The sequence below is a fragment of the Oxyura jamaicensis genome, chromosome 2, assembly GCF_011077185.1.
Source record: "Oxyura jamaicensis isolate SHBP4307 breed ruddy duck chromosome 2, BPBGC_Ojam_1.0, whole genome shotgun sequence".
NCBI classification, from domain to species: Eukaryota; Metazoa; Chordata; class Aves; order Anseriformes; family Anatidae; genus Oxyura; species Oxyura jamaicensis.
Genome location: NC_048894.1, coordinates 63,173,449 through 63,200,912, shown reverse-complemented (window position 1 = coordinate 63,200,912; position 27,464 = coordinate 63,173,449). Strand labels below are relative to the sequence as shown.

Here is a 27,464-nt window from a genome sequence, read left to right as displayed (position 1 = left end):
CCCTCATCCCCAAGCTGTGCAGCAGAAGTTTAGGTTGTATTTTTTTCCAATTGTTTTAAAGCTGGTGGCAAAGTTTGTTCCTGCAGAGACAATTCTTACTGCAAATCTGTTTTGACTGTGTTTTTTCCTTTTCTCCAGCCCCAGTTTTTCTGCCTTTTCAGGGACACACCTTCAATGAAATCTACAGTATTTTTATAACTAATCTTTCATATATAATGAAATCTCTTGTTTAGTTGTAGTGCCGGGGAAAATGTTCTTTCAGGTGCAAAACGGTGCAAAAATGTTGAAGAAGTTATTTTCTCACATTTTTGCACTGTAATACAGCTGATAATATGAAGACTTTCCTTGAGATGTTTTTGCAGCATTCATGGGCTTGATGCAAGAGTGAAAACACTGGAATGATTTGCATGTAAGTGTCTTCTGTAATGGAGAAACTGAGCACATTTTCTTACTCTGTGGACTGGAGTTTGATTATTGTCACTTGGATCTTTTTGGAGCCTGAATCCAGCTAGGCAATTTTTGTCATTAGTTTTTTATGGTTCCTTCTAGGTGTGCTCACATCTATGAGTCATCATATCTAATTTCCTTTAACCTGCAATTTGAAACGTTTCTTGAATGTTTTAAATATTTCTTTCTCTTTGGCTTCTGATGCAATTTCTTCAAGCCAGGACTGGTGCAGAACAGCAGTATAGGAATGAGAAAGTGTCTGGGTTGGTCCTGGAATTGCACTGCTTCTGTGTCACTGCATCATGCATAGGGAGTCAACATTTCTCTTTTTTTTCTCTCTTTTTTTTTTTTTTTCTGTGTGTTTTTTGTTTGTTTTGTTTGTTTTGTTTTGCTTTCCTGACAGTTTATTTCTCCTCTCATTTAACTGGGGGAAAGGCTAAAGTTTATGAAAACTTTCATAAATTCAGCCTGGTGTGGATTGTAAATGTTGGATGTGGAGTATAATACTTCAGCTCATGGATTCTTCAAACTGATTGTTTTCCATTTTAATTCCTACTTCAGATTGTCCTGGAGAACAGTAGTCGAGAAGACAAGCATGAGTGCCCATTTGGCCGAAGTAGCATTGAGCTGACAAAGATGCTGTGCGAAATACTGAAAGTAGGAGAGCTGCGTAAGTTGGCCCGTTTATTTGACCTCTAAGAAACATGGAGTGAGTTCAGTGATACCTGAACTTTATTTCAGTGCAAGTATTTTATTTTGTGAATCATTTCTCACTATGGTTACGTATTGAATACCTGCACTCCAAATGACTATGCCTGCTTTTCTGTCTCTCATACTAATTTGCTGGCATTCCATGAATGAGGGTGAACTAGAGGAAATGGGCATCTGATTTTTGAATTTCTGTGTGAAGCAGGACTGTTACATAATTTCCAGAGGGGTATGCTTACGTCACACTGGGTGACCTCGTTATCCTCTGTGCAGACATCTTTCTCTTAACGTTCCACAGGCTTGTCTTTAGGTTGGTTTTAAGAGTAGTACAATCATTTGTCATGGGATTGCTCATCAGAATTGACACATCTTGTTTCCTCTTGTATATGTAAAGCTCTACCTAAACATCAGATTTTATATGTATCATTTACTCTAACACTGTGATACAAAATATTGTATTTTAATACAGAGTAGACAAGCATCCTGTAAAGCTGTCTTTGGCTTCGATTGCAGCCCCCTGACAAATTGTTAGCTACTATCAAATGGAAGAGCATTTCTGTGTCTTCATTAGTGTAGAGAGTTGGTGTTTATCAATATATGTAAACTTAAGTTATCCATCAATAATGTTTTGGATCCTGCTGAAGTCTGCTTGGCAAACAATACCACAAATTTCATTTTCATGCTGCAAGAGCAGGGGGCACAACAGAGATGCTTGTTTTCCTTCCAATATGTTTTTTTTTGTTTGTTTGTTTTGTTTTGTTTTGTTTTGTTTTTCCCTCCCTAATAAATACTTTTCTTTTACCTTTATGCCCAAGTCCACAAAATGTAATGAGAAGAGCAATTCAGGAAGCAGCAAGCAAGCATATAGGTATAATCAGTTCTTTTTTCTAGCAGCTCTTCAATAGATGTCAAAAGCACTGTTTTAAATGTATGATTTGACTGTTAATACATCCAGGATTTTTAGATGTGGTGTCTTGAGAGAATTTACTGACCAAGGGAAAAACCTCTTTGTGCAATAGGACGGGCTAAAACCCATGCATTTCTTACAGCTTCCAAATCAATACTCAGTATTTGACGGACCCAGGCAACTGATATGATGCTTACTTTTGAGTACCATAGCAAGTATACCAGTTATTAAGGATTGCAATCACCATGCCTATAAATGAACAGCTTAGCAACTATTCTAGATGTCTGCAAAAGCAAAAATATGTTGTGTAAGGTGCAGACTGCAGCAGATCCATCTCCCTCAAAATAACTTTATTGCTGCAGTTGAGGTGTCTAAAGCCAAATTATTCGTGATAGGTCTGTCTGATTTTTTTCTGCTAGTAAATGTTGGAGGGACATACCTTGCTAAAGTTCTAAGGCTATTTGGATTAAGTGCTAAAGATTAATTTTGCTTTACTTCTGTAAATACACAGAAAAATACCTGAAATACTGCGCTGTGTGTGATGTCTTTTGTAGATGTCCCATCCCTCCATGGGATTTGCAGTGCATTTTGCTACTAAGAAAGATGATTGATCTAGGGGTGAGCCAGATGTCTCAGACTTCTTCCTTGCCTGTGTCATGAGAAGTCATTCAGTAAATAAATCTTTTTGCCACAGACGCATTTGTCCACATTTGGGAGCTATTAGATTTTTTTGCCATGTATGGTATTGTTTATTCTGATTGCTTCTAACTTCTGGAGATACAAGCTTCATGTTTCAAATTTTTCATTATCTGGCTTTTTCAAGTACCGAATGTGAAAAAGATTTGGTGTGGTGGCTTTGTTACCATATAAAAATATGAAAGGAAAGTTATTTTTGCTATCTTCATTTTAGAAAGAAAACTTTGTCATCTCTCATTTAGAGTATCTCTACACTTTGGAAGCGTGGGGGTAGTAAGAAAACTAAAAATTCCCCTGAGAATAGCTCTAGCTGAGGGAAATTACCTTTTAATGTTTAAATACCATTTCCTTTGGTGGTGTTAAAGTTGCTAGTCAGTGGATGATGGGTGTGCTTGTTCACAGCAGGCTCCTGTGGTGCTCTTTCATAGGCATGTGAAGTAGTACAGACAGGTTTCATGCCAAGAAATGCACTGGTGCTTCTGTTGATAGAAACCAGATGTAGCACTGTTGACTTCTGTGAAGTTACTCTAATCTACAACCACTGAGCATCTGTCTCTGGGTGCAGCAGTAAGATTGCATCATAGCCTTATATTCACAGGGGAAAGAGCTAAGGTTACCTCTATTCCATCTTGACAATTCACCTTTTCGCCAGTATTTTTCCTTAATAGTTTTGTTTATATGGAACTCTAATTGTCCCTTACAAAGGCTGTAATAAAATATGCATTTAGAATAATATACAGAGAACAGATTTCTTGAAAATTGCTATCACATAAGTGCATCTTAAGTGATCTGTGATCAGTATTATATTTTGTTGAGAAGTGCAAACTAGAACTGATTTCTTAGGAAAATATACATTCAGGTTTATTTTTCACTTGCAAATAAATACTTTATTGCTGAATAGGACTGGACGTATTAAAAATCAGTAGCTACAGTCTAGGGCAAAGGTGTCCCTGGTAGTTCGTATGTGTTACGTTTCAAAATATGCATTTAGGCTGCTAGTGTTTCTTTAGAAATTCATAACTAGTCATTATTGCACAGGAACACAGAACTTTTTTTCTAATAGTTTCTAAAGTGTATAATTTCAAAGCCACAATAAATTACCTTCTATTCATGAAATATTCAGCAGTAGAAACTTTCCTGAAGTGCAGAGTAGATAAATGCTGCTAGACTGTCCATTATTCATGAAGAGCATTTTAATGCTGATTATACTGCCCTTGTTCCATTGTATTAAATACCTTCAGGCAACAGGAAGGCATTTTACCATTTCTTTTTGGTCCTTTCAAGCATTGCATTCATTCCAGAAAAGTATTCACAAGAAAATGTGAAAGGTTTGCCACTCCTCCAGATTTTGCATTTCTCCAAATCCAGGCACCAGACTTCTTCACTCTTTGACTTTGGTTCCCAAATGTTCATAACTCAGAAATTCATTTCTTCTTCAGCAAAGCACTTAAGCACACGTTTAAATCTTGTGCAAGAAAAGAAAGCTCAAGGACAAGCTGTGAGCTGAGAATATGTTTACTGCTTTATAGAGGTGGACCTGTGGAGCAGAAGAACCAAAAACCTGGGAGGAGTGTTGGTGTAGTGCCTAGGTAACATGGAAGTTATTGAAACATACGTAAGTCAGTGAAATCTCTGAATCTGGGAAGAGTGGAATATTTGGCTTAAATCTTTTAATCATACACATCTGTTGCTGTTAGAAAGGCATTGAAGATAATGGCTTTACTGACTACTTGCCAAGACACTCATCTTGGCAAGCAATTTGATAATTCTCCTTTCTCCACTAATAGTTTCCTTTGTACATCTTGGATAACAAGCTGATTTGGGTCTTGTCCTGTGTGTCTTAGAGCTGACATCAGCCAGTAACATTCTCACCCCAGTGATCGCACTCATCCCCCTCCTACAGCATAAGGTGCTTTGACGCTCCACAATACTGGTACACGGGCAAATTCACAAAGAGCAGATAAAATGAGGCCTTTCATATTTTGTTCTTAGTAGCTATGAAAACTAAGGTAACCTCCATCTTCCCTCTTCTTTCTGCAGGTCTTGGTACATGACATAAGTGCTTAGAGGAGAGGCATGCCTCCTAAACAGTCTGCTGGCATTGCAGGGAGACAGTAACACTGCAGATAAATAAAAATAATAATAATTTAAAAATACCAGCTTGTGGCCGATGGATGAGGAGTAGATCGGTGATGTGTGCAGATGGACAGCTTTCCTCAGTGCTGCCACTATTACAGTCTGAATATGTTTATATGCCAATATCATTGCATGCCTGAAGCTATTCTATATATAAGGCATGTCAGATTTTGAGTATTTTTAGTGTATTTTTGAGCAGGACACAGATGTTGAACTGAAAATGTTCCCATGTGATTGTTTTGATCGGTGGTGTTTAGGGGCTTTAGCAAAAACCAGCACTCAAGCTTTATGACAGACCACAGGGATATATGCCACATGTCAGAGAATATTTGTCCTAAAGCTTTTATCAGATAACTTCTTCACTGGGTTTTCTTGCTTTCTTATTGTGGAGAATTTAATTGTCATGGGCTTCTGTTAGACTTGATCCATTTATAGGATTTTTTTCCTCAAAGGAGATGTAAATGTCAACACATTATAATGCCGTTGATGCTGTTCATACATGTTCTTGGTATGTATTACTCATTGCAGTTATTGCCCAGGTTGCAGAATTGAATTGGTTCAGAAATTCTTACATTATTGTCCCTTTATCAAATAGAACATACTGGGTACTTAATAGGTATATAGTGCTGTTCATGGCTGTGCCTGTTGAGATGAAGGTAATCAAATCTCATGCTTCAAGGAGTAAGCTGATTGCTGCAAGGGTCTGGAAGCACTTTTTCATTTTTGCACAATCCACAATGTGCATTGTAGGATTTTTCTGTTGATCTTTTCCTGAAACCGTACTGGTCACTGCAGGTTCAGCATTCTAGTCTTGAGGACTTATCTGGTTGGATTTTTCGTTGACAGCAAATCCAATGTTTTTATAGTTGAATGTCATATATAAATTTTTCCCCTTGCTTGAAAGGTAATTGCCTTGAAAGGTAATTTTCACTTTCTCCTTCTCTTCTTAAATTTAAATAGAATAAAGTCCCTGAAATAGTAAATAAAATTAGTTATTTTTAGTGTTCTCAGGTTTCTTCTTGCAATTTCATCTTCTGGAGACTGAGCCACTTTAGGAGTCAGGAAGTGTATCTTATGAAACTGAACCACTTTTCTTACCAAGGAGGTTTTAGTAAAAGGTAGAAAATTTTATTTTTCATCCTGAACTTTTGATCCTATCTTTAGAATATAATGAAATAGTTATAAAGAAGTCATAACCTCCTTTGTCTTAGCTTTTCAGTGCATTCATTCTCATATATCCACCTCTTTATTCTCTTGCTCAAACCATCACCACATCAGATAACTCCTAGTCAGAGCAAAAATTCATCAGATCTTGAGTGAAGGTCACAAGATAAACACCATTCAGCCAACTTTGAAAACAATCAGTAGCAGTGAAGGGGGAGGCGGGGAGGGAAAGCCTAAAATCCATATTGATCTTTAGTTTTAAGGGCTGCTTTGGAAACATTACCAGCAAATTAGCCATTCCTTACTACAGGGGTATTAAAATACGCTCGTCCTTCTTAATGCAAAGCCAGTAACTTGTGGAGTCATCTGAATTGTACTTTGATACGACAGCAGAATACTAGTCTTTGTCAAACAGTCCTCTTGTCCCGTTGGCACAGTCCCTCTGGAAAGAGAATGAAACTCCCTTTCTCTAGGGAGATTTTCCCTCTAGGGAAATTTTCCTATTGTCTATAGCCATATGTCTGCCTTTGTAAGTCTTTGATCTCTTTGGAGCAGGGTTTATAACTTGTTTCATATGTGCAAAGTCCTTAATCTTATGGTGTCCTGAATGCAGGATTCCTTATTTCCTTTAAAATCACATTTACTCAATTTTCAATAATATTATTCTTAAGTATAAGTATTCAATAAGTATGAAATGTGGGAAAAAAAAATGGACACTTAAGGGCAAGAAAGATGTGTAGATGGAAAAGATTTTCTAGCAATCAATTTATTTTTCCAAAGACAACAAAGAGGTAATATGATTAGGTATGAAGAGCTCTCTTATTGGTAATGAAAGGGACAGGAAGAATCAAGAAGTTAAAGCATGATAAAATCAAATTGGGAATAAGGTATAGATTTTAGCTGCTGAGGATGCTGTACTAGGGAGCTAGCAGAACAAAGGTGAAGAATGATGGGGAGAAAAAAAAAATCTTGGAGTTGATTTCCTGTAATTAGTGGAAGCTATGGCTTTAGCTAGCTTGATATCATGGTAGAATAAAAGCTGTAATATATCTTATAAAGTATATTTTGTAATTTTGTGAGTGTGTGTGTGTGGCTATAATGGATGATGTAGTAACATTAAAGTCTAGGCATGTGTATGAAAGCAAACCAGGCGACGTGGATCAATAGATTGGATTATTGCCTTAGGAAAAACGGGGGATTAAATAAAATCTTCAAAATGTGTCCCATTTTGAAAACTCTGCATCTCTTCCTAGCACTGGGGAACTATTCAGACTTTTAAAGTTCCCTTCTGCCTGCAGGTTTGCAAGTTCCTTCAGACAGCTTAGGTATAGCCAAACATCTGTTGCTTTCCTGGGACAATTTGTGGACATTTTGAGGGTTGCTCTTTGTTCATTGACAGGTTATTGCTGAGCAGATTGTACTTAAGAGAAAAATAATCTTGGAACCAATTCTGGGCCTCCTCATTTCACTTCTGTTATTATTTTATAAATACAGATTTGTTAAAAGTAGCTGAAGTCTTGTAGACGTTGCAACAAATTGTGCTTAAAATTTGCAGTAACCTCTCATGGTTTCACAGCTCTTCTATGCAGCAGGCTGAAAAATTTGCAGTTGCTGTGTTTAAAAGAGGCATATAGTTGCTAAATGAATTTTACATAGAATCAAGTAATTTGTAAAAGCTTTGTGTTGCTTTAATAGCAACTTTTAGGGTATCTATTCTGTTGCTTTGTATGTTTCAAAAATGTTTGTATGGCCAATGCTAATGGGTATTCAGGATGGAAGCAGAAAGTTTTGTAGGTGAAAAAAGAGGGACTAGAGGTTTCACTGTGTGAAAAAGATGGAATGATTTGGGGTTTTGAAGACAAATCATTAGCAGGTTGTCTGCTAAAATGAGAACCAGCATTAACTGTTCAGCTCCCGTTGTTCCTGAGACAAGGCTGTACTTCCAAAGGATAGAAAGCGTGCAGTATTCTGGCAAACACATGAGGTTTTGCAAATAACATAGCTTTTCTTGAGCAAGTGAATATCCTTGTAAAAACCTATTGCTGAACTGGCTCTGAGGTAGTGGATGTACCTTTAAGTGTCCCATGTGGTCCAACACATGGAGCTTCATGGATGTTTGGATGGCACTGGAGGCACTTTTGTATTGCTATTGACTGAGTAGTCGAGTCCTCTGTCAGAAAGCTTTATTATCTTAGGCTTTTTACCTTTGTTTATTCTAAGAAAAATTTAGTAATTTGTCTTTTTTTAAAACAAACAAACAAACAAACAAACTTTTTCTGGCCCACAGTAAATACCTTTTTAAAAATCTGCATCTGTGAGGGGAGCTTTAGAGCTTTAAAGTTATTTAAAATTCAGATTGTCAGGCTTCCAAGGAATGAGATCAGGCACAATGTCCTGATGTAGTACTAACCAAGGGTAAGGCATGCACAGAACAGTATAGTTACATTTCTTTAAAGCTTTTCTCTGGTTAGCACATCCTGCTTCTACTGTATGCTGTGCATTGTAAACATGCTGATTGTGTTTGTTCAGGAAGACATGATGGTTCCTTCTGTTGCTTGGACTGAACAGATAAATATGGATGTTCTTGGTGGGGGGACGACAAAGCAGAGAATAATACTTTCTTCATATAATCACACTTTTTTTTTTGTCATCCAAATGATTGTACCACCTGATACTTTGGAAAGCTACTTTATACAGACTGATCATATACCCCGTTAAAATGGGGGAACCTTTTTAGGGAGGGATCATTGTTCATTCCTGATGAATTAAAAAAGCATGTCCTTGATGTATTTCTTTGTAAGAGCTTTTTCCTCAGGGAGCTAATCAAAACAGCAAACAAAACAGGGTAGTGAAAGTCTAGATATTAATATATTTTCTTTATTCGTCATTCACTAGCAGTACTTTAATGTAAAACATCTAATTGCTTATGTACTTTGTTGTAAGTTTTTACTGTTTATGCTGTGGTGTATGTTCAAGTAAAAGTAACAGTAAAGGTAAGTAACCTGAAGGATTGGATCCACACTCTGAAGGTGATGTAGATATTTAACATTGAGTTACTAACGTTGCCTATGTGTTGAAATACCATCTGTCACTTTCATTTCCATTGAAATTCTTGCTAATGAAAGGTTTAAGAAAATTAGCTTCTAACAAATAAATTTCACTTGCGGTTCTTGAAGAAATATAAATTATCTAGAACAGTGATGGGAGAAAGCTGTAGACCCTCAGGCTTTTTACAGATCACAGAGATGTTCGCGTTTCAGCATGAGCTTTTAATTGTGCAGCAGTCGGCAGGATTACATTTTGCTCTGTTTCATGATGAATGATTCAAAGAGTGAGTACAACCACCCTTGAAATGGTCTCTTTAGCTGTACATATTTACTTGGCATTTGGCATTCTCCATACCTGGATTAGCAAAAACTTTGCAGCAAGTGTTTAAATGTGACGAATGCATTTTCACGGCACGTCTTTATGTATGCCGAGAAAGTGAATTGCTTGGTTTGTAAAATGTCTGAACAATTTAAGCTGAAGTTTTGTCATAGCCACCTTGTGTGAATCAAAAAAAAATAATTTCAGTGTAATTCTTAAGTAAAAACTTTAATGCCTGCTATTAAGGGAGGGTAAGGGCAATTCTGAATTTTGGGAAAGAATTCCAAATAACTTGGAGAGTTGACTTACGATACTAAAACAAATGTAAATGTGATTTGGTGTCATGGGGTGGAGCCGGAGGGCAAATCCTGGCTCCTAGAGAAGTTTTCATCAGGATCTCACCTCTCCCCTTTAGGACATCAGCAAAGGTAAGAAATGTCAGGGCTGGTTGCACAGAGCTGCTCACAGGGCCTGCAGGGCACTTTTCCAGCATGCTACTGGCTCCTTGGGGATGAAAGCGCAGTGCCAGTGTGGCACCTCCTGAAGGAGAAACCCTGTGACCCTCCAAACAGGACCTCTGCTGCTGGTGCCAGGTCCAGGGAAGGGATGCTGGCAGGCTGGGAGCAGAACTGGCTTCTGGTGCTGCTGGCTGGGGAGATGGGGATGGAAGAGTCCCCAGTGCGGTGTGGTCCTCACAACTGCTAAGATGGGATTGCATTTCTTTAGTTAATTACAACCCAAGTATTCACATTCATCATGTATCCCTGTTCTCCACAGACTTAAAGCCATTTATTTTACAGCCAGAACTTTTTTCATTATTTTGTGACAGTTTTGACAGAGGATGGCCCTAGGGCAATTTAATTCCTCTCATACCTATCGGTTTGTCTGTCTGTACTCTCAGACAGGCCCTCAGATGAAGCAGTCTACCATAACTCCGTCTCACCATCTCTTGAGCAGAGTAGAGCTGTACTCTTCATATTCACACATTGTGTGGCTCTGTGTGCTGATAAGTCATTAAGGGAATTGTAATTATATGCTGTCTAGTCCAGGACCCTGTCACAGTAGGCAGTTTATTAACAGGAAGGTATGTGTGCATGCACTCATACAGACTCCTAGTCTTTGTCTTTGAAACCAGGTTGTCATATGAATTTAGGCTCCCCTAATACTTTGTTTTGTGTACTAGGGATATCAGAACAAAATGCCTGTGCCCCTTTGGCATGGAGAGTTGTGACTTTGTTCTGGATCTTTGCAAGTTGTTACTGAAGGAAAAAATTGTGGCTCAAGTTAGAAATACCTTTGTTATTTTTTTGCCTTAGGTCTCATTTATTACTGATGTATGTAAACAGGCTTTATCCTTCTTGCAGCTTCAAATGCTGTCTTAACAAACCTCTGGCCTGTAGCACAACTAGGTCTTAACTCTTTCACGGCCAAGCTTGCTTTTCCTGGGCCTTTCTATTTTTTATGCACACAGCTTGCTAATATGCTTGCTAATAATGCCCCAAAGTGGCTGGTGGGCTCTTTTTTTTCTCTCCTAATTATCACTATAGAGTATCAATTTAATTATTCTATTGAGTATTCAAGGAAAGACCCATCACGCCTCTCTTCACATCAAAGAGACACTTGATGACAGACACTTTAAAAACAAAACAAAACAACAACAACATGATTATAGCCAATATTATGATGCTTTATGAAGTGACTGATAAGGAGCTAAGGAAAAGCATTGGACTCTTTGTTCATCTGAAGTAGGTTATCAAGACTCAAAATATGATTGCTTGTGTACTTATAACTATGAAAGCTTATTGGTGTGATGTTGACTTTCTTGAACTTCTTGTAATAAGTCCTGTGGTTAATGAGTCCTTTCTTTGGTTGCTCTTTGACTGGGTGCCTTTCATTTGAAGTTTTAAGCCTCAGCACAGAATATAGCTGATATTTGAACTGTAAAATTAAAAAGCAAAACCTCTAATATCTTGATCTTTGGGCCCCTGCAAGCACTCAGTGAGAATTAAGTGTCAAATTTACTAAATCAGAAAGCAAAATGATCACCTTATATCCATACGTTTCAAGTGTCCATCTTTTAATAGTGAGAATATTTTGTCCTTTTTGTGTTCAGCTGCCCGTGGTTTTTAGTGTATGGTGTAGAATACAACTTATTATTACCAACCTACATTGGTAATAGGCCATCATTAGCTGTACCAAATAGGAGGTGAACGCAACAGAATTCAATGCAGGTTACTTTCAAGGTGCGGCAGAGTTCACAGGACAGAAGGCTCTCATTTTCTGAGTTGTAAGACATACAGCATCTCAGTGAATAACTCAGTTGCTATTAATCTGTTTTTTGTTGTTGTTGTGGTTGGTTGGTTGGTTGGTTGATTTTTTTATTATTATTATTATTTTTTTAAGAGTAGATGGTACTTTAGAGATTTCAAAGAGATTTCAAGGTGTACACCTATGTAGGAAAAGTTACCAAAAGTCTTAAATGGGAGAAAGATTGGCTTGGCATAGCATAGGAATGCTAATGCTAAACTAGTGTTGCATAAAGCAGAGCGTGTTATCAAAATAGATGAAACCATTTTTGAGGAGGAAAAAAATTCAGAGCCAGTAACATTGAAAAGAAATTATAAGGGAGTGAATGGTTTTCCACAGAAAAAAAAGTTTGAGTGTATCTATCCAGGATCTAAGTAAATTAATCAGGCCACAATTAGTTTCGTGTAGGCTTTTGATTTTTCTCCTTTACAAAATAAAAATAAAAAAAATTGATTCTAGACCATTAAAAAAAAAGTAAATGTTTGTTTTCAACCTTTTTAATAAAAAAACAACAACTTCGGCCAGACCTAGTAGGTAAAATTGGCAAAAGTCCAATCTTTCTCCCTTTCTTCAATATTATTCTTAATAATTTTTATTGTTATTGTTGTTATTATTATAAAACATAGAGTGTTGAGATTTCAAAGATGACAGTACTGCAGGTAATGAACAAAGAGAGGCTTAGTGTGGTGCCATGGAGCAACCTGACCATTATTGTGAATAATACTGTATTTTGTATTCTAAAAAGACAAAAATTTCTAAAGATGGTTTAGTCCTCAGCTTTTTACTTTTATTGCCTGTTTCTCTCCAAGACTCAGTTTCTCAGATAATGTTTTATGAGGAGCTTGTGATCAGCTTGGAGTAATTCCTTTAGCAACTGGATGAAGGTGCTGTGTGATCTCATTATCCTGGTAACGGCTGATGGTGACATTCTTTGCCTAATTTAATGCCATAGAGTCTGATGTTCTTGCAGTCTGGAAAGTTCACTGCCTTTTCATATAATTATCAGTGATCAGGTTTGTCATAAGCCTATCATCTGAAAGGGCTGGAAGGTCACAAGTCTACAATAATATTTTATTGATGTGCTATATTTAAAGGCATTGGAAGTCTTGAGGATTCTTTGTGAGGTGGTATAGTGCTTTACAGACAGATATTTGGTGAATCCTCTTCATTTCCTTCAGTTTTCAACAGCAGAGCCATCATCTGTCCCTTCATTTCCTTTCCCTCAGGTATTGTGAAGGGTAATTTTAGTACTTATTTCCCTGGATTTGAAAATAAGACATTTTGATTTTTTGTGAGCACCTAGCATAGCTGCAGGAATTGCAGTGCAGTTGGTCTAGAACTCAACCTATTGTATTCTCTGGCTGTACTTTATTTGTGCAATGCTGATGCGCTATTTTTTTTTCTCTGTTTTTAAATAGCACACCATCATGTTTTAGGAACGTTTGAGTTGCGTTTTCAATCTTTACTCTAATATTTGCATATTAATAAGCCATTGAAAAACATTAGGTAAATTTTATATCATAATGAATATATTATCAAATCAAATGGCCTTTAAGGGTAATTATAGAAAGCTACTAACACCTAGGGAGATTAAATTTGACTTTTGTTTAACTTTTCTCTTTTCCTGTACAGTGAAGTACCAAAGTCTTGGAACTGATGTAAGCATTTCAGTAATGTCAGAAAAATGTTGGAGAGGAGGCCTATCTCACTGAGTTTTTTTCTCTTTTCTTTTTTTCCCCTCAATATTATTCTTTTTTTTGTAAAGTTACTGTTGGATATTTCAAATTATTTTCACCTTAAAGATCTATTTTGTTTGTTCAAGTTAGGTACTTAAAGCTATTCCAGGCTCTGCAACCTAAAAAGAAATAAATATATATATATATATATATGTTAAAGTTATTCTTCTACCAGGCAACTGAGAGCAAAGGGAAGAGGCAGACAGTCTTTCTGCATCATTTTTAAATTAGGAATGAACATCGCAAGACAGATCTAAAAATCATATGATCTTTGCGGCAGTTGCAGGGCAAGCAGGCGATCAGGCCTAGTCAGCATGGGTTTATGAAGGGCAGGTCCTGCTTGATGAACCTGATCTCCTTCTATGACAAGGTGACATGCTTAGTGGATGAGGGAAAGGCTGTGGACGTGGTCTACCTTGACTTCAGTAAGGCATTTGACACCGTTCCCCACAGCATTCTCCTCAGGAAACTGGCTGCTCATGGCTTGGACTGGCATATACTTTGTTGGGTGAAGAGCTGGCTGGATGGCCAGGCCCAGAGAGTTGTGGTGAATGGAGTCAAATCCAGTTGGAGGCCGGTCACTAGTGGAGTCCTCCAGGGCTCGGTACTGGGACCAGTCCTCTTTAACATCTTCATCGATGATCTGGATGAGGGGATCGAGTGCGCCCTCAGCAAGTTTGCAGACGAAACCAAGTTAGGTGCATGTGTCGATCTGCTCGAGGGTAGGAAGGCTTTGCAGGAGGATCTGGATAGGCTGGACCAATGGGCCGAGGCCAACGGTATGAAGTTCAACAAGGCCAAGTGCCGGGTCCTGCACCTGGGGCACAACAACCCCAAACAGAGCTACAGGCTGGGAGATGTGTGGTTAGAAAGCTGCCTGGCAGAGAAGGACCTGGGAGTACTGGTTGACAGTCGGCTGAATATGAGCCAGCAGTGTGCTCAGGCGGCCAAGAAGGCCAACAGCATCCTGGCTTGCATAAGAAACAGCGTGGCCAGCAGGTCCAGGGAAGTGATTGTCCCCCTGTACTCGGCTCTGGTGAGGCCGCACCTCGAGTACTGTGTTCAGTTTTGGGCCCCTCGCTACAAGAGGGACATGGAGGTGCTTGAGTGAGTCCAGAGAAGGGCTACGAAGCTGGTGAAGGGTCTGGAGAACAAGTCTTCCGAGGAGCGGCTGAAGGAGCTGGGACTGTTTAGCCTGGAGAAGAGGAGGCTCAGGGGTGACCTTATTGCACTCTACAGGTACCTGAAAGGAGGCTGTAGCGAGGTGGGGGTTGGTCTGTTCTCCCACGTGCCTGGTGACAGGACGAGGGGGAATGGGCTAAAGTTGCGCCAGGGGAGGTTTAGGTTGGATATTAGGAAGAACTTCTTTACTGAACGGGTTGTTAGTCACTGGACTAGGCTGCCCAGGGAAGTGGTTGAGTCACCCTCCCTGGAGGTCTTTAAAAGACATTTAGATGTAGAGCTTAGGGATATGGTTTAGTGGAAGATTTGTTAGCGTTAGGTAGGAGGTTGGACTCGGTGATCTTGGAGGTCTCTTCCAACTTTGACTATTCTGTGATTCTGTGATTGTTTGGCCCTTTTTAGACACGTTTTTTGAGATACTGTGCTCTTCATGTGTTGGAGTTTAGAAATATACAGTAAATATACCATTCTCACATGTTCTTTTGATCACAGTAGATTAGATGAAGTTTCAAGGTGATACCAAATATCGTGTGACATGAGAAAAACTGATTATTGGAAGTTCTGACAGCTCTGGAACTTTGGATGCTTGGACTAGGTGATCCTAGAGGTCTTTTCCAACCTTAATGATTCTATGTTCTGTGATTCTGGATTAGGCATAGGGAGCACTAGGTAATGATGGAGATGTTCAGCTGAATTTTTGGACACAATCAGAGAACCATAGAATGGCCTGGGTTGAAAAGGACCTTAAAGATGATCTAGTTTCAACCTCCCTGCTCTAGGCAGAGTTGCCAACCACTAGAGCAGGCTGCCCAGAGTCACATCAAGCCTGGCCTTGAATGCCTCCAGGGATGGGGCATCCACAACCTCCCCGGGGAACTTGTTCCAGTGCCTTAAAGAGCTAAGGTTTAAAATCTCATTGAATTTATACCCTTTAGACTTTCCAGTTAGCTGCAGTAGAAGCATCAACTTGCATTACTTAGTTTTGGAGAAGCTATGCTGACCCTCAGACAAATTTATGCATCATCTCAGCACACTGGAATCGCTATTTCTGTCTCTGCTCACTGACAATGAACAAATAACCAACCATTTCCATCATCAGCAGTTTCTTTCCTCCTCTTTTCCACCCTCAGATTCCAGGGGTGGGTGGTGGGGTGGTGACAGCTTGAAGTGATTAGATATATTTTCAGATACCTATGCATTTTGTTTTTTTTTTTTTTAAAAAAGTGTTTCTCCTTGTCACAGCTGAATTACGGATTTTTAAATGTTTTTTATAGATGCATTGGTAAAACTGGCATATTTATGTTGAACGTAACTGGGTAGATTTGGGGAGGGGACCCATTATTCACTCCTGTTTAAAACTGCTTCTTCAGTGTAAATGTTCCTTTTGTTTTCCCATTAAATGAACTTCTGCAAAATCCAATATCACTGTACAAGTATGGAAAGCAAATCTTCACATGCATGGACAGTCGCACCACAAGTGGTGTGTTTTATTGGAGACTGGATTTTACTTAATACAGCAGGGTACTGTATTCCCAAAATGCCCTTCCAGAGCATTGGCATAGAGGCAGTTATAAAGGATGGATAAAAGATTTGATGTTGCTCTCAGGAATAGGTTATACTCAGCACACATGTATATACAAAATGTGCCATTGCATAATGGCTAATTTACCTGGATATTAATTCTCACTTCCCTTTTGAAAAAATTCAAAGTTGCAGTAATCCTTCACATGAACTCTTCCTGATTTGTAAAACTTATGTTTATCCATTCACAAAAGAGAAGCACTACCATATGATTTGCATAAGCAGTTGAATTACGGTGTATATGTCGTGTGAGAAGTATTTATGATCCTGCCATGGTAAGGCAAAAATTATGCATTGTTTTTGAAAAAACAAGATACAAGAAAATCTAGACAAAAGTAAAGTGAATCTCCTTCCTTATGGGAAAGGAGAAAAAAATTAAAGGGTGGGTTGACCTAGATCCGTGTACAAAGCAAAACTGCAGTATTTTGATGTATACAGATAAATTTCTCCTGTACTGTTTTCATATGGGCAGAGTTATGTGAGTATTGTTATGGTATTTTCCTACTTTGACTCATTCTCACTAAGCTAAGCAACCCCAGTGCGGGAAGCCTTTACATTGGTATAATGAGTTCAGAATTGTACTGGGTTGTACGAGGTCTAAGAGTCTGTTTCCACCCTCTTTGTGTCTAAATTCTCTTACCTTCTCCCCCAGCAAACACAGCTTTGTACAGATGTGTCTATAGTATTATAAATTTTTGTAGATAAATGAAAAGTTTGTACTTTATCAGCTTCCGAATTTGCTGTCAATAGTGCTTCACAGCTATGTGAAGATTTTTTGTCCTGCATGCTCTTCCAGTATCAGTTTCACAGGAAAAAACAACACGTTTTTGTTGTTGTTTTTTTAAAGCTTGATAAAAGCTAGGTAGTTAATCTACATTTCTTCTAACTGAATTAAAACTTAAGCAAATATGACATTCTGTGCAGTAAGGTTTAATATTGATGCCACCTGAGAAAAGGTATGTTCCCAATACATTTTTGGGATTTCTCATTGTACTTAACGGAGCTGAGACATGTTTCCAACTCCTTTCCGATCTTTTTGTATGTCTAGCTTCTCTATGTCACCCTCAGTTTCTGATGAACATAATGATGACTGTTGGTAGCAATTAATGGTTATATTCCTGTCAGGAACCCCAAAATGCCTCAGACAGCAGAAGAAGAGGCCTGAACTGTACCCTACTGATGGTTTCAGAGAACCCTGTGACTTACCACATCAAGTATAGCTATGTCTTTTAAGAATAATAATTTATAATAATAATAAAAGTTCTTCCCTGGTACAGTTATATTAGGAAAAAAATGCATGTAGAGTAAGCCTGTTTTATTTCCTTTCTATCAAACATTCATTTGGAAGGGTATGCTTCTGTAAATCATCCTATTAGCGGCAGCCCATCTGCTCACATTTCTTCCGAGATAGCGTAACTCTTGTGCATGCATGCATGTACACAACACAAAGGTTTCCACTTCCAGTCAGTGTTGATTCCCATTGGACTTCAGGTAAGAGGAGGAAGATTAATGATCTGGGAAGAGGAGAGAAAGTTGCACGCACTTCAAAACTTGAATGGAGTGGCCTAGCTCTTCTCCCTCATATGCCAGGCATATATGAGTAATGAGAAATTTTCTCAGTTAAGCTATGGTAAGGATGGTTCTTACTGATTGTATGTGGGCTAAAAGGGAAGCAAAGCAAGATTTATTTTTCATGTGTTTATATATCATGGAGTTTTTAATCCTGTTTTCAAGTTGTGCCCTGCTCAACATGGACTCCATATGGTGTGTTTCAAATAAATATTTGTTCTGCTACCTTGAGTCTTGCAGTTGCAGTATTTCCATCCACACAAGCCATATTACAGAACTTCTTGTGGCAGTGTCCATTTTACTGTAATTGGTTGATCTGTATGAGGTGGGAGGGAGGGAGGGTTACTCTCTCATTTCTGTCTCTGAAATGAGAAGAATCGTACAGCAATAGGACTTTTGTTTTCTGTATTCCCTTTTATTACTTAGACATTTCTGAGCTGATGTGAGCTATAATTTGAGAATTCCCAGGAGCAAGATTGCCATTTTTTTTTTTTCCCTTTACCACCTGTGTTTCTCAAGTACCAAAGGGTTTTATTACAGCCTGATCAGAAGTCTCAGGAGCACCATTCACTTGGAGCAGATTGATGGTGTTCTGAATCTTGTGGCCTTACAAATGTATATTTAATCTTGTTTTGGTGCATGTAGAAAAAGCTGATGGTGTTTTTAAGATGCAAAATAATCTATTCAGTGACAAATCTTTAATGCTGATAAACAGTCTACTTGCATTTCTCACAGATGTATCATCTTTTCATTAAAACCTCCTTGGTATACATTAAACCTTGAATGTCTAAGGTCAGATCAAGGACATGTTCAATGTTCATTGATATGACTGTGATCTCTAATATTGCAGTATATTCGGGGGAAAGAGGAGGTGTAGAAAACGTATGACATATATGGGACTTACTTCTCCCAAAATTTTAGCTCTCTTTTGTCTCTCTGGTGCATCAGAATGATGGCTGTCATTCCTGTCCTACCTTTACATGTGTTCGCATCATGGTAGCAGCGGCTCTGCAGTGAGTTGTACTAGGCCTTCTTGAGAAGATTTCATCTGGAGTGCGTTGCATGCACTGAAAACTCTGTTTATCTTTTACATGGAAGCGTAAAAGTTGCATACAATAGGGGATGCATTTTAAGTGTGGTAGACATGGCCCATCACAGCAAAAATAACTAGGAATTAGGCAGCAACTGAGGCTTTGTCCAGCAGTGACTGAGGCATTCAAAGCCACCAGTTCTGGAGCACTTTGAGCCAGAAGTCCATGGGGCTCGATTTTCAGAGTGCCGAATCACCTTGTCAGAAAGCAAGGCCTTTGCTGCTCTTTACCACACAGAGGTAGAAGCCCCAGAAATTAACTTTTGAAAGCTAAGATCAACGCACTCAGTAGAGATTTTTCAGTTCTTGAGACATTGACAGTCTCTTTGAAATACATTGTTTGAGTGCAGCTCTTTTCATCTAGGAAAAATGTAACAGGCAGTAAGTATTAAGTATGATGGAGTCATTACTTCTGGAGGTGAAATATCACCATTGTACCAAATTGAAATCTTTGTGCTGAGACATCACTTACAAGGAAAATGCATGAGGCTGTCAGGATCTCATTTCCTCTTGATGAGTAGGGAATGCAGCCCCCCGGAACAGAGGGGAATATCCCAAGTAACTATGCAAATGCTGCGTTATAACGGAGAAGGATTATGGGAAGGGGCGGTGTTCGGTGTATGATGTAAGCAGTGATGCTGACTGCATGTAACAGTAAGAAGCCAGCTTTCCCTGAAATATAAAGTTTTTCTGTCCTTCCTTCCTGTCTCTTATATTTAAAGTAACTCTGTTTCAGAATGTGGATTGGTCAGTTGGCCCGGAGATAATGATTTCTGGCAAGCCAGTTTAGCTTCTGTGTTGAACAAAATGTGTGGTAGAGGCACAGCTGGATGATTAATTAATGCAGATGTGGCTAAGATGACAAAGGGAAAGAGCTACTTTGTGTGAAAATGGGTTGAATCTTCCTAATGTTGGATGCTTATAGACCCTCACTGATTTATTAAATGATGCAGATTTGCCAGCTTGAGTTCACAAATTCCATTCCACTAATGAAATTTAATTTTTCGGTGTGTGACTTCTAATTGGCAGGTTTATAACCTGCCTGGGATTGGAGCTCTGCAGCTGGAGCCAGATGTTACTGTGGCAGGTGTTGCAAGAGATTATTTAAATTAAATCTTGGCTGTTGAGGGTCTGCTTCTCGTCCAGCTTTCACTCAGTTAAGGCACATTTAAGAGAGGTGCAATGAATGTTATGTGTGCTGAAATGTTCTTGTAATAAGTCCTATCACTTCAGTCCTTTTGTAAGCTTTTAAATTCTGACGTGAAATTTTTCAGGTGAGTATTCAGTGGTATTCAGTGGAAGTTTTTGTTTTGTTTTTTGTTTGTTTGTTTGTTGTTTTTTTTAACACATACCTTAATCCTATCTAACCCAGGTACTCTGAAGTAACTCAGGGCCAGGGCATTAACTCTCCCAGTGTCCTATCACTTATCAGTGCCGAGGGAGATGAAGTCACACGTGTACAGAGCTATCTAAGGTAGTTTAAACAAAGCTTGACAGCTTCAGGAGAGGTTTGATGTTGTCATTGTAATTGCTTGAGAATGGAGTCGTGCACTTCACAGAATGCTGGCAACATGCACTGGCTGGTGACACCTGGCTCCTGGGCTGGACGGCTTGGTCTGTTTCATGATTCGTATGGACACAGGGTCACCATCTCAAACAACCAGAGCACGTTTTCCTTTCAGCTCTTCGAAGTGACCAGTGATGTTTCTTCACAGTTGGTGTTTTTGTGCTGAATGTCTATACTGGTTGAGTATGTTCAAGATTTTCATTTGTTTCTCAGTTAAAATCTGGATTTTTTTGGTGTGAAATTTTATGTTCTCATCCAATTCTTTTTATTAGGATCAAGTTATTATCAAGTTATGCACAGGACTCTATTGAGATAGATTTGTATAATAATGGTCACTGTTATTACTACTATAACATTATATGTAGTACTCTGTCATTAATTTTCAAAGCTTTTATATAAAGAAAAGTTCAATGTTATTACTGTGATCTTGTAGGTTACTCTGCTGGACATTATTGAAGTAATAAGAGTATCTAGCCAATAGCCTCCTAATAAAGCCAGTATCACTAAAGTCTTAACAGATTACAGTGTGCCTGGAGTTCATGATGATGCACACTGGAATGAGAGCGCCTAGATGCTTTGCTCTGCTCTTGGGAGCCTTGTCCTATTCCAGCATTAGTACTAGAATAAAAAGATGTTATGGACATGCTTCCCTTTTACTGACTTTAAAGAACAATCAACACACAGGGATTGTACAGGGCTCAATCAGTAAAGACTTTGTGGAAGGAAGCATAGGCAATGTTCAGTGGGCACTGCCCCACTTGGAGCCAGGTCTGAAAGGCTCTTGGCATGGAAGTAGACAGAAAACTAGTCTACAGACTAGATGCAGTGTTGATAGAAGGAAGCTTGTCTTTGATATCTAGAGCTAGAAGCAGTCCTTGGCAAACAGAATTGCTTGGCTCCCCAAGGGTCTCTGAGCAAATACTTTGAGAATGAAGGCTCACAAAAGATTATGGGGGTGTGCTGGGGGTCTTACATTGGATTTTGCCTTGAATTATGGAGTTTCTTCTCTTCCCTGCTCATTAAAGAATGGAAGATAAATTGGAAAAAAATACGTGACTAAGCAATTTGAGGAATACATGGAATCTAATAAATAATTCTTTTTTTTTTTTAAAAAAAAAAAAGGAAGAAGCTGTGGATCCCCATGCCTTGAAGTGCTCAAGGCCAGGTTGGATGGGGCTTTGGGCAACCTGGTCTAGTGGGAGGGGTCCCTGCCCATGGCAGGGGTGTTGGAACTGGATGATCTTTAAGGTTCCTTCCAACCCAAACCATTGTATAATTCTATTATAAGATTTACTGCAGGATAAAACATAAAAGGCCATGTTCTGTTAATGCTTTTTTTTTGTTTTTAATTTATTTCTGTCTGGTGATACTATACTAAATAATATACTCAAATCTGTAGCTGAAATGAGGTGATATAATTGCAACTACTTCACATTTTTTAAAGGCAGGACAACAGGGAAATTTCTTATGAGATTTAAAAACAAACAAACAAACAAAAAAACTGGACTATGCTTAGTTTCATCTCCTTTTCTTATAGTGGTTGTTTTTTTTTGTGCTCCAAGAACTATCCTAACTAGTTGGTGAAGGCATTCCCTGAAAGTGCTGTGTTTGCCTTCTGGTATGAATGTGCAAAGCTTCTCATTTATTCTACCCTGCTAGAAGAAAATTGAGAGTGCTGATTTAGCAAAGGCAGCTTGCCTCATTGTCCAGGAGGACTATTTCTTAAGCAAAAGCATGATTAGAGTCTATTCTCCTAATTCAATGCTATCTTACATTTTTGAAAGTATGTGAAATATAATTACCTACAGTACACTAAACGTAGGCACTTACCAGACACCTAAATCTCATGTACCTTCCAATTGTTTTATTAAACTGTATTTGTTGTCATAACCTTAACAGAGCACACAGTTTCTTTGAAAGGCCTCCAAGGAGAATTTCCACCTCTCTAAGTCAGGCTCTAAACTGAGGCAGAAACAAAAGCATCAGTTTATCTTTACATCTAAACTCAGGAAGAGCGTATAGAATTATTTTAGGAGGACTGGTTCATTAAGCACTTATAAAATTAGGTGCAGATCAGACACTGAAGTCAAATAATTGAATACACTGGTATCTGTCAAGCTTTTTGTTTGTTTGTTTGTTTTTGTATGTTTGGTTGTTTTTTTCCATTTCTATTCTCTTGCTTAACTGCTTCTGCCTTCTGTCGTCCTTCTTCCAGGAAAATGCTGCTCTTTATCTGTCAAGGCTGTCACTGCAGTGTATTTTCTGCTTTGCATGAAGACATGCTCTGTGTGGACACATGCAATTACAACTGAACTTGCTCTAGCAGAGGCAAATTGCTGTAGTAGCCAGGTCAGAGACATCACTTCAGTCACCAGGCTTGGTGTTGAAATACCACCAGGCTCAGGTTGAAATGCCCTTAAAATTACTTCTCTCTCATTAATGGTTTAATGATCAAAATCTTATCCAGGGAATCTGATTCACTCTTGTGAAGTTGAGCAGTGCTGGTAGTCCAAGACATGCAAAATTGTCCATGAATCAATTAATAGGGAGAAAAAATGGTTACAAATCTAGTCGTTCTCCAGATGGTTTAGAAAAAGTGAAGGAAGATGGTGACTAATGCAACCTTCAGTTCCAATGAAAGCACAGTTTACTCAAGTTTGCTCTCTCAGCTGCTTATTAGAAGTGCTTTTAAAAGGTAACATTATATTAGTGATAGTGGCTTATCGTTGTTGAGAAAATACTTAAGATATTTAATTTCATCTGAGGTTTTGTAGGAGAACTTGATAGAGTGTAATGTATTATTATGTTGCATGGCTATTAGTCTTCAATATAACTTCCATTATGTTTGTATATTACACACAATTTAATCACCTGGCTTGCTAATATTCCTTTAGTAAAAACATAACGATAACTTAGAATAAAATGGCCGTTCTTGATTTTGGTCTTTAGAGGTCACCACCAACACTAACAAATGCTTTTCTACTTGAATATGTTAAGTGTTTTGTTCCTAAGGATTAAAAAGAAGTGAAGAAAAGAACATCACTCCAAACCAAAAGATGTCTAACCCAACATAAAGCACTACAGGCCAGGTTCTGCCACTTGTTAGTGCTCAGGATTACTTTGATGCACAGTCGGCCCACTAGGTGTTGTCTTTCTCATGATCTAAAATGGGTAGCCATGCAGATAGAAAAGGATACTCAGGGCAGTTTTTATGCTAGGACAAACAAATCAATGCAGCTTATACATCACGTGCAGCAAAGATGACGCTGAGCTTATTTGAGCCTCTTTCCAACCACAAAGTCGTGAGGTTCTCTGGCCATTGTAGGAAAACGTGTTGGGTTTAAAATATTTCTCTGAGGAGCAAGAACAGATGGTCCTCGGGAGCTGGTGCCTCCTCACTTGGATTCCAGCATAGTCAGAACAGCACTGTTGTGTCCTGAATACAGCCCGAGGAGAAAGCCATGAGAGCTCAAAAGAAGGTACTGCTTAAGCATATGGACACTGGAACATAGTCCTTATTTTCTCTCCCATGTACCAAAGCTTGGTATCTTTCCACAAAATGAGTATTTTCACGCTATAAAATTCATAATGATGTATGTTAGACTGTCACCGTTTGTACACAAACAGAACTGAAGAATAAAGTGTGTGAAATGTAGACTCAGTATTGAATGTAAAGACACAGCCTGTGTTTCCTACTCGTGTTGGGAGGCTTTGCATTGGGTGAGTAATGCAGGAACCTGGGTGCCTAGCTGTGGGTATTGTAATTAAGCAAACTTTGCAATAGCAATTTGGAGATGAACATAATCCACAAACTAGACAAGCATTTTGGTTCATTGAACTTTTGTCTTCATTAAATTTGTAGTTGATTGCTTATACTTCTGACAGGGAAGCGTGGTTGTATGCAGCCTACTTTTGATAAGTGCTTTTGTATGTTAACCTTTTGCCAAATAACTATTTTAAAATATTTATTTTAAAAGTGGTTCATGTCTTTTTTGGGCTTGTTCAAATGAGTCAGCTCAGTCACTTTTTAGCTGCTCTCAAATTATGTTGCAGTTTTAATTGTCTGCTTATGAGAAAAGAAAATAAAGCCAGCAACTGAATTGTTTAAATTTGTAGGTAGTAGAAATAAAAATATCTAAAGCCTGAGTAGGGTGTTAGTAATTTATTTGGGATTCTGTGCAACTTGTATGCATTTTAATGTATTGATGCTTCTCACTTTTAGTGTGAACAAATGAAAGGTCAAATGTGTATCTGATGACCTTACAGGACTTAATACTAAAAAACAGATGCAGTCTACATCCCAAGGTGCTGGCAAGGCTCAAACTGGAATTTTGGACAAAACATTAAAAAACAATGAATACTCTAAAAGCAACATGGCTGAACATTTTAGCATTTGTGCTATTTTTTAAAACAGTGATGTATGAAATGTTCCTTAGGGTCTTTTTTGTGTTGTCCCATATCTCACAAAAGGAAAACAAATGTTAAAGAAATATACGCAAGGTTTTATTTTACAGGCTTGGGAAAAGAGGTGTCACACAGACAGTCTTTCAGTTGTCTTTGAAAACTTAAGGACTACTTGCCTGATTTTTTTTTTTTATAAGTTTTTTTTTTTTTAAAAAAAATGTTTGTCTATGAGACATCTGGGATGCCGAATCTGAATTATTCAGAAGACAGCAATATTCAGTACTGTGGAATATATTTTACCTGTTTGAATTTACTTGTAAAGCTTGTCTCAATTGAGATTATGGTTTGCTTACTGTTATGTTTGCTGGATGTGTCTTACTATTTCTGAAGTAAAAACAGACATACAAAGTCTAGTTGATCTGTTAAGAGAATGGCCTGCTATAATTAAATCAGAGAAGACCTGTGATATGCAAAGCTGCTTTTTTGTACTCGTACATGAAAGAATCTTATTTGCAGTTAGCCAATGTAAGGTTTAAGACTGCTTTTATATCATGTTATAATACCTTGGTTTTGCTATATTTTAAGCAGATTATGAAATTTGAAGAATAATCTGGACAGACTGAGGACTCCCAACTGTGCCAGATGTTTTTAATAGACCAGTGAGCATATATATAAAATCATCTGTTTTTACCTTTCAGAGCAAGAGTTTTTCTGCCATCTGCAAGCTAAAAATACCCTTTCCATTTCAGAGTAAAGAGACAGTGGTGCTATACTAAAGGTGTAGGATTGGAGGTGGTATGAACTGTGAGAGTATCGGCACTCAGAAAACTCAGATTCTTGCAGGTGAAGAAAGCAACCAGAAAATGGGGTGCTTTTTTTTCTTGTTTTGTTTTTCTTCAGTGGGAATATGTTCCAACTGGTTTTCATTGTGGATATTTGTGAGTGTTGTTGCATTCACCATCTTCTCGTTGACAACCCATAGAAACAACTCCAAGATTGTTGATTTTCATCAACTCACCGAGTCTGCTTCATTGGCATATCCTAATCAACTTTACTTCATATGACAGTATTTTAGATATTCAACAAAACACAAACTCATGTCTCATGCTACTTTTTTTTTTCTTTTTTTTTTTTTTTTTCTCTAAGATATGAGGGAGCTTTAAATCCCTGATAGTTAGTTATAGTTCTGTGGTGACATGAGGTGTTCTTTTCTCTTTAGACTTCCTTGCCTTCTTGTATTTCAACCTTTCAAGTTCTTATTTTCTAATTTCATTCCCTACTTATAAAGACAAAGGTCTTTTGTTATTTTTAGCCTGTTTTCCTAAGACAATGAAGCAGATGTGATCAGATTGTCCCTTTGTACCTGTCTCTGTCCTTCCCAATAATTTGGGCACAGGTCATTTTCAACCTAGTTTGGCATTGGGGGCATATGAAGTTCTGATAAATTTAGAAAAAAAAAAAAGCTTTCTGAACACACTGGGTTTCTTCACTGTATCCTCCTCATAGCAAGGAGAATCCTTATATCACACTTTATTAGATATCAACAGATTCTTGTTGGACCTAAATGGAGACTTAAATCCACAGGAAAACAATTCTCATCAATCCCATTGTTCACTGGAAAACTTAAATAACAACTTCCACAATGCTGATTTTTCTTATGCTTTTGATTTGGGGCTTCAGGTGGAAGCTCAGTGTTTCTGCCATCACAGACCAAAGAGAACTGCTGGCATTTGTTAGGTAAACATTGAGAGCTAGTGATGTGAATGACTTCATTACACAAAGTATACGTGAAGGCAGAGAGCATAATATCGTAAGTGGAGTTCATGCCACTTACCATGCACCTTGTTTGTGGGCTCAACTTCATGAGCCTCCAAGTCCGATTGATATCCCTTTCAACAAAAAAGAAGATGGACAGCAAAGTGCATGAGGTGAGGGATATGACTGCAAGTCAACTGTGTGGAAAGCAATGGAAATGAGAGATGTGCTGAAGTGGAGGCAGTCAGGAGGGATAGGGTCAGTAGAGTCAATGTTAACAGGGAATGCCAGAGTTATTAAATGCTGTCATAGGATAATGGTCTCCCACTGGCATATCAATATGAAGACATTTATGGGCAATTAATGTCAAAGCCAGGCAGAGAAGGAGATATTGATCCTCTAGTACTGTACCAGCATACAATGCCTTTATTTTCCCTCTATCAATTGATTGAGGCTCTATGAAGTATTTTATCCAATGGACGTTGGTGCAATTAAGTGACGGTTGCTTTCTATAAAGTTATTAACTTGCTTGCTTTAACATTAATCATTTCAATTGTTTTGGACCTGCTCTACATTATAGCCAACCATGGACTGCCACATCTAAAATGTACAACTTTTATTACGAGAAGTTTAAAGTAATCCTAGGCAAAAAAAAAAAAGATGTATCTGAACACTTGACAAAAGGAAATGCTTGTGCTTCTGGAAGTTGCTCCTGTTAGGAAATGCTGAAATATCACAGAATCACAGAATAGTCTAGGTTGGAAGAGACCTCCAAGATCACCGAGTCCAACCTCCTACCTAGCGCTAACAAATCTTCCACTAAACCATATCCCTAAGCTCTACATCTAA

At 38.2% G+C, this 27,464-nt stretch overlaps 1 protein-coding gene and 1 long non-coding RNA gene across 6 annotated transcripts in view; one reads left to right on the top strand and one right to left on the bottom strand.

Moving 5' to 3' along the window:
- ELMO1 (engulfment and cell motility 1) overlaps positions 1 to 27,464 on the top strand; it is a 320,073-nt gene that overhangs the window by 161,157 nt on the left and 131,452 nt on the right. For all 5 annotated transcript variants that reach the window (XM_035319248.1, XM_035319246.1, XM_035319251.1 and 2 more), the window contains one exon: positions 1,009 to 1,117. In XM_035319248.1, coding sequence (XP_035175139.1) covers positions 1,009 to 1,117 — 109 coding nt within the window. The remainder of the gene's footprint in view (positions 1 to 1,008; positions 1,118 to 27,464) is intronic.
- Positions 498 to 15,534, bottom strand: LOC118162818. Its single transcript, XR_004748647.1, has 3 exons — positions 15,355 to 15,534; positions 3,528 to 3,537; positions 498 to 508 (listed from the first exon to the last, which is right to left on the bottom strand). It is a non-coding gene; the product is annotated as an uncharacterized LOC118162818 (long non-coding RNA).